A 7996-nucleotide genomic window follows, 5' to 3' on the forward strand; every position below is an offset into this window, starting at 1 on the left:
CAATGGTGTCCTCTAAGTCTTGTAATAGGCTGAGATCTGCAAGCAGAAAGTCAGGATCTGCTCTCTGTTGATAGCTGTGTTTGGATGGCCAATGGCCATTTTGCAAATTTGCAATCTCACTTCCCCAAACGATGACTGTAAAACCAGAACTCCACATAAAGCCCTGGGTAAGTGCAGCTGCAGTGGCAGGCAGTGAAGGTAGAGAACCTCCTTCTGCCCACTACCTGCCCTGGAAACCACTCAACGGCCAACTGAGCACAACTCAGCCTGAAACAGCATGTGAGAGCTCCCCTGAGTGCATCAGTTACTCCAACTGCTGCAAGGAAGTAATAAGAAACATTTCCAGAAGCTGTGAAGATTTTCAGAGGAAGATGGAGAACCCACTTCTTTTATTTCCCCAACTAAACATTTCTGCTTCAAAGGAGAAACCCTATTACAAAGTCATGAAGTCAACAATTAAAGAAGAGCCACATAAAGCAAGCAAGCCTGGGTAAGTTTTAAGGTCATGCTGAGACTCTTGAGTGTTCTGTTTTGTAACATAGCTTGAGGGCATGCATTTAGGGCACAGATAACTTTATTTGTGGTTTTTATATAGATGAAAACTCCTGAGCTGCCATCCTAGGGATTGTATCCATCAGATATTAACATACCACAGAGGCATTTTTTTAAGAACAAGAAACCAATCAATTAATAAACTACGTAAAGAAGAAAGGGAGGTTTCCAGAAAGTTGAGAAACGGTTCTTTAAAGCCTGAAGGTGATCTGGCAAAGTCTCTTTTTGATAATTTCAAGTGACAGGAAGCGATGCTTCCTTTGTGAAACACTGAAAGCAGAAGACGCTGAGCCAACTGTTTGTGTTCTCTGATGTGAAATGTCACCCTTCTGGAAATATCTTGAAAATAAATGGAAAAGATACTGACAATGAAAAGGTTTCCATTTCTCTTTGCCAGTGCTTCAGATGTAAATTTGTGCTTAACTATTAAAAAAAAAAAAATTGTGAAAAATATATGTAGAAGTAACTTCAACATTACTGTGGGTGAATTTAAGGAATCTCTGATGCAGAAGCAAAGATATTAGTCAAAGGAAATGTGTGAAAGGGAAGAAACAAATTTCAACAAGGTTGCTTGAAAGGCTTCCCTAATTCTTTCATAGAGCTAAACAGAAGAGAAATAGGCTGAGCCTTCTCCTCCAGAAATCTGAATTCCATGAAGGGGATCATCTGAGCAAACCTGGCAGCTTGACAAAAGCAGCAAGGTAAGCAGCATGAGAGACTGAGTCAAGGGGGGATTCCTTTCAGGAAGTGCCTGTGTGACTCAGAACATTTCCTGCATTGTGTGTGTGTGCGTTCAGCCTCGGCAGAGAGCGAAGCTTTCCACCTCTATTTCACACACAAGTCAGCAACCTAACCCAAGCATGGGCAGCCTGATCTAGTTGAGGATGCCCCTGCTTACTGCACAGGGAGTTGGACTAGATGACCTTTGGAGGTCCCTTCCAACCCAGACCATTCTGTGATTCCATAAGTCTTAAGTGGAAAATGAGTCTTATGAGGAGCGACTGAAGGAGCTGGGGATGGTTAGTTTGGAAAAGAGGAGGCTGAGGGGAGACCTCTTGGCTCTGTACAACTACCTGAAAGGACACTGAAGAGAGGCTGCTCCTGGTCTCTTCTCACAGGTAAATAGCGATAGAACAAAAGGGACTGGCCTCAAGCTGCCACTGGACAGGAGGAAAAAAAAATTCCCAGTAAGAGTGGTCAGGGATTGGAATGTGCTGCCCAGGTGGATTCACCAAGCCTGGATTTGTTTAAAGGTGGTTTGGATGTGGTGCTTGGGGCTATGGCTTAGGGGTGAGCCTTGTAGAGTAGGGTTCTGGGTTGGACTTGGTGATGCTGAGGCTCTTTTCAAACCTGAATGTTTCTGTGATTCTATGAAACACTGCAGAATTATCTGGTAGGAATCCAGGTAACTTGGCACTGGTGTTTTCACACCACTAAGTGCAGGCTGGTGCCCATACACTAGCAGATGTGTTTGAAGCTTGCCAGCAGCATTTTTATCTGTCCGATGACTATATTGGGCAAGCATCAACTCAGAAATGTGGCAGACAAAATTACTGCTTACAAGGAAATCATACAGCTCTTTGCAAAGCAGGTTTGCCAAAGAATTCTGTGATGCACAAGTGCCAGCTGCACGTCAAACACTGACTGCATAGTCCCTCAGTAATTACAGTAATTGTCTCTAAAGTCCAGATACTGATGTTTGAACACTGTTATAATATTGTCCCCTTTATACTATTTCTCATAAGGATGCAGGGTAAAATCTTGGTTTTGTTGACTTCAATATACTATTTCTTATAAGGATGCAGGGTAAAATCTTGGTTTTGTTGACTTCAATAAGAGCCTAGGTCCTAACTTCAGTGGGGTACTAATATCTCACTGCTCTCTTAGGAATTGCAGCTGTAGATCTTGACTGAAAAGTAGGAATGTGTAAAATACTGAAACACCATGGCCTGAAAAATGTACAGATCACATATCACTTCAGAATGCTTCAGTGCTTCCTGTGCTATTGAGTCTTGTTAAGCTTGACAAACCTTGTTTAAGCAGTTAGCATCTTTGGGACCTGCTTTGAGCAGAACTGCTTCTGCAAGACATTACTAACTGTGAACACATGGTAGGAACTGTATGAAGGCCCATGAAAAAGCGTGCATCTAAACATTTGTACTTATGCCCCTGCATAATGAGGCAATGTTTGTTGCTTACATGTCCAAAACCTGTGCCCATCCAAATGTCAGAGTGTACTCATGATCTGGAAGACTTTCCACTCTGTCACAGAATCACAGAATTTTTGAGGCTGGAAAAGACCTCTGAGATCATCAGGTTCAGCCTGTGACCTAACACCACCACATCACCTAAACCAATGCCACCAAGTGACACGTCCAAGCTTTTCTTAAAGACCTCCAGTGATGGTGACTACACCACCTCCTTGGGCGGTCCATCCCAGTGCCTAATCAGCCTTTCTGGGAGGAAGTGCTTCCTAACATCCAACCTAAACCTCCCCTGGTGCAGCTTTATCCCATGCCCTCCGGTCCTGTCACAAGTTGCCTGGGAGAAGAGCCTGACCCCCACTTGACTACCATTTCCTTTTAGGTAGTTGTAGAGAGTGATAAGGTCCCTTCTAAGTCTGTGGTCATGGGTGGTTTCATTACTTACTTTTTACCCCCTCTCTTTCTTTCTTTCTTTGTTTTTCTACTGTCAGAAAAATGCAATCATTTTACAGTTCAGTCAGAAACACAAAATGTTGCAATGATGAACAAAGTTCTGAGAACTCCTTCTTTTTTTTCCTCATTTCTTTGTTCCAACCAACTCAAAACCATCCTAAGACTGCATCTAAAAAGAGAAAGCCTCCATACAAGCTGGATGCAGTGTTGGGTGGCCCATTACCCCCTTGGGTATTTTATACAAAGTACACAGCCATCAGTGCATTCTTATGAGCTGTGAAAAGGCACTTTCAGAGACAGATACAACAGCAGCAAATAATTCTCACAAGAGTTTCCCCCTTTTAACAGACCATCACTTCCTCACTCACCCTAAGACTATTGCCTAAACTATTGCTCTGACACTGTCTTCAGGCTATAGAGTTTTCCATGTTTCATTAAAAATGCACTGTGGTAACAGCCTCCCAGTGAGTGCAACCAGAACCACATCTCTGCAAGAGTGGGTTTTTTTGTTTGTTTGTTTGTTTGTTTTTTTTTTCAGTTTGAAGAGGTGACTGACCTAGTTCCCTTAGGAATTAGAATCATAGAATCAACAAGGTTGGAAAAGACCTCAGAGATCATCAAGTCCAATCTATCACCCAGCACCACATGACTAACTAAACCATGGCTTCAAGTGCCACATCCAATCCCTTTTTTGAACATCTAATTTTACTATCCTGCATAATCTCAGTTTCCTTAGAGATTAGTAGAGCAACACAAATACCCGAGAGAAGAATCTCTACTTTTAAGTTGGTGTTTCTTTTTTTGTCTGCCTGCCTTTTTTTAATGCTCAAAAACGACTCTGCAGGAAAAAAAGAAGTCAGGAAAAAAAGAATTAAACTAAGCATTTCTGCAGCCCCTAAGAGAATGAGCAGCTTCAGTAACGTGATCTAACCAAAGGCTTTGTGAGCAATAATGGTAACAAACAAACACAGGTTACAATAGCATCATAAATACACCAAATGAATAATTCTTCACCCCCACTTTCTGTTTCTTAAGCAGTGTGTCTCCTGAAGAGGCGGTGAAATGGGGAGAATCTTTTGACAAACTGCTTTCTGAGAAAGGTTAGTAGTTGTTGTTTGGTTTGTTTTTTTTTTTCCCCTCTCCTTGTGGACTGTGAGGGTGGAAAGTTGATGGAAAACGATAGAAAATTATAAAATCCTGTTGTGCACTTAAATGGACCTGGCAGTTTCCTAAACTAGGTCTGATGAGTCATTTATAGCAGCGTGTGTTTCTGCTCTCCTCATGTGTTCAGGCATAGCAAGCTGTCAGCTACTGGAAATAGCCAAAAGGAACTTTTAAAATTTCATCTTTTTCTTGAACAAAGTAATACAGCAGAGAGCAAAGAGTTCTGTCAATGTACAGTAGCATTACATTTAAATATTGGTGAAACACTCCTGACTGCAAGACCAAACCTTAGAAATGACAACATGTTCTCTGTAGGTAAGAGTAGGCTGTTGTTTCTGGTACAGTTTGTTTCTAAACCATCTCAGAGTTGGCCATCATTTGGAAGGGCCTATTACATAATCATCAAAGGGACATATGTCCCTCCTTTCATTTTGGGGGGATACACGACAGTGCTGGACACTGTGTGCTTTCCAAACCTGTTCCTTGAGCAGCTGACATCAGCACAATTGTATTACTTCTGTAGATCAAGCATGCTTGGGAAAGAAACTGCCTTCAGCATAATAACAATAGGATAAAGCAAATCGTAAAGATGCTACAGACCTTTCATTTCAAATTGTTAGTGGAGGGCAGCCTGTTTATAAGCAAAGACTCAAACAGTGCTGTGCTCAACCTATTTGTCTGGAGTGAAGTCCATCACTTCCACACACATCCACAGATTTTAATTGCTTCTATTTCTAAGTTTGCAAGATCTTAGTAGTGGTTTTTTACAGATGCTAAGAATTCTGTAACAGGAGTTATGGCACTCAGGATCATAACAGAAGAGCTGCACTTATTTCATAGAATCATTGAATTGTCAGGGTTAGAAAGGACTTCAAGGATCATCCAGTTCCAGCCCCCCCTGAGCAGGGACACCTCACACTAGATCAGGTTGCTCAGAGCCCCAGCCAGCCTGGCCTTAAAAACTTCCAGGGATGAGGCTTCTACCACTCTCAGTAAGTGTGCCAGTGACACCAAGCCTGTGGTGCAGCTGACAGCTGGAGGGAAGGGATGCAATCCAGAGGGACCTTGACAGGCTGGAGAGGTGAAGTTCAACAAGACCAAGTGCAAGGTCCTACATCTGAGTGAGGGCAATCCCAAGCACTGATATAGGCTGGGCAGGGACTGGCTTGAGAGCAGCCCTGAAGAAAAGGCCTTGGGGCTGCTGGTCGATGAGAAATTTAAAAGCCTTTATGTACTTAAAATTATTATCTATAATATGATGTAATTCAGGGGAACCTATTCTGTTACCTTGCATCAACTGTGTGATAAGGACATTTTTTTTTAACTGCAATTGCATCTTCCCTTCTGCAGCTGGATTGGATGCCTTTACAAAGTTCCTGAAAACTGAGTTCAGCGAGGAGAACATTGAGTTCTGGATGGCTTGTGAGGATTACAAGAAGAGCAAAACTTCACATGAACTTTTGCCAAAAGCTAAGACAATTTACGAAACATTCATACAGAAAGATGCTCCAAAAGAGGTACAGTAACAACCTCCTCCCTTGTAACTCTGCCTCTGATGGAATGTACTTTTAAGAAGTGCATGCACAGAAGCAAGGGCAGCAGTTAATCATGCAGGCACCGATGTAAGACTGCTGTATCTTAAATGTCAAAGCTCTGGGAGGAAAGCTGGAAGCAACTGCATGGATACTTCTCCCTTGTCCTCTACAATTCTTTCAATGTGTGCCGCTCTGCCCTCCCGCCCCATGTCACTATTCTAAGTGCAGAACATGAGTTTGAATACTACATCAGAGGAATCAGAGATTCCTGGTGGTCTGTTCTCCTTTTCCCTTAAATCAGCAAAGAGACCTTCTTGTGGCCTTCCAGTATCTGAAGGGGGCTACAAGAAAGCTGGGGAGGGACTTTTTAGGGTGTCAGGGAGTGATAGGACTGGGGGGAATGGAACAAAACTAGAAATGGGTAGATTCAGATTGGATGTTAGGAAGAAATTCTTCCCCATAAGGGTGGTGAGACACAGGAACAGGTTGCCCAGGGAGGTGGTGGAAGCCTCATCCCTGGAGGTTTTTGCAGCCAGGCTGGATGTGGCTGTGAGCAACCTGCTGTAGTGTGAGGTGTCCCTGCCCATGGCAGGGGGGTTGGAACTGGATGATTCTTGAGGTCCCTTCTAACCCTGACAATGCTATGATTGAAGGTCCTCTTAAAGCTTTCACCAAAGTCCAGTAGCATTGCTATGGATAACAACCCAGGAAATGCATATCCCTTACAGCGATGCTCTTTTTTCTCCTTCTCCAGGTGAACCTGGACTTTCAGACCAAAGAAGTCACAAGTCAGAACATCGAACAACCCATCCTCACCACCTTTGATGCAGCACAAAACACTGTCTACAGGCTGATGGAGCAAGACAGCTACCCACGCTTCCTGAGATCTGATCCATACTTAAGTTTGCTTAAGGGGAGGAATCCCAACCGCCCTGCCCTGAGGAGACGATCGCGCTCTTTTACTGTCAACGATTTCAAGGGTGTACGACCAGACTTCACTGTTTGGTAGCAGGGAAACTCAGGCTGCACAAATCCTGGCTACAGCAGCAGCTGCTCCAACGTGTTTTAAAAGCCAAATCTTTCTCCTTAGCAGATGCAAACGAGTGGAAAGCAAAGTTCTGTGCACTTCTAACAGCTCAGAGTTCTGTAACCGGTGATCAATCTCCTCTGTTACAGAGAAGCAGGCAACATATTGGCAGGAGCTACCATCTAAAGTTTTTATACAATTTTTTTTAAAAAATAAAACTCAAGCAAGAGTTGTGTCCTGGTTTTGAGCCATGAGCTGCCCAGGGCAAAAGGACAGAACAGATATTTTACCCCTTCCCAAGGAGTAAATAAAAAAAAACCCACCCCAAATGCTCCACACTGGATTGGAAGTTTAAATGGAAATTCTATTTACAAATATATCCTCTTTGGAGAAGAGGAGGCTCAGGGCAGACCTTATTGCTTTCTACAACTACCTGAAGGGAGGTTGCAGCCAGGTGGGGGTTGGTCTCTTCTCCCAGGCAAGCAGCAACAGAACAAGAGGACACAGTCTCAAGCTGTGCAGGGGGATGTTTAGGCTTGATCTTAGAAAGAAGTTCTTCCCAGACAGAGAGATTGGCCATTGGGATGGGCTGCCCAGGGAGGTGGTGGGGTGGAGGTCCCTGGAGGTGTTTAAGAAGAGCCTGGATGAGGCACTTAGTGCCATGGTCTGGTTGGTTAGATAGGGTTGGGTGGTTGGTTGGACTTGGTGATCTTAGAGGTCTCTTCCAACCTGCTTGATTCTGTAAAAGGCATTCAGGTAAAAGGAATACACCTGAGCCTACCTGGCCAAAGCCTTCCAGAGCCCTCCAACCTACTCAGCCTCAGCAGGCCCAAGAGCAGCCAAACTGCCTCCCCCCAGCTCCAAACTAGACCCAGGGCTACCACAGGCTTCGACAGGCCCTGTGGGGTAGCTGGAAATTTGCTGCCAGCCAAGGCCAAGAGAAAAGCTCTCCCCCACGAACCATAAGAGAGCAGCATCCACATCCCAAACAGAGAGGAGAGAGATTTCTGGCTGTACACTCCCTTAAACAGAGAAATACAGGAAAATTACCCTAAGTGACC

General features: G+C 43.9%; 1 protein-coding gene across 2 annotated transcripts; it reads left to right on the plus strand.

Annotated features, from left to right (window-relative positions):
* Positions 1-206: 206 nt before the first annotated feature.
* On the plus strand, positions 207-7067 carry RGS18 (regulator of G protein signaling 18). 2 transcript variants are annotated; one of them, XM_054384027.1, is made up of 5 exons: positions 207-490; positions 1152-1253; positions 4245-4309; positions 5724-5890; positions 6663-7067. In XM_054384027.1, the coding sequence occupies exons 1-5, from the start codon at positions 372-374 to the stop codon at positions 6915-6917; spliced, it is 708 nt and encodes a 235-aa protein (XP_054240002.1). In that variant the 5' UTR covers positions 207-371; the 3' UTR covers positions 6918-7067. The 2 variants fall into 2 exon arrangements, with proteins under 2 accessions (XP_054240002.1, XP_054240001.1); XM_054384026.1 differs by having other exon boundaries at positions 356-490; positions 4248-4309.
* The last annotated feature ends 929 nt before the right edge of the window (positions 7068-7996 follow it).

This window comes from Indicator indicator, chromosome 10 (genome assembly GCF_027791375.1).
Source record: "Indicator indicator isolate 239-I01 chromosome 10, UM_Iind_1.1, whole genome shotgun sequence".
Lineage (NCBI taxonomy): Eukaryota > Metazoa > Chordata > Aves > Piciformes > Indicatoridae > Indicator > Indicator indicator.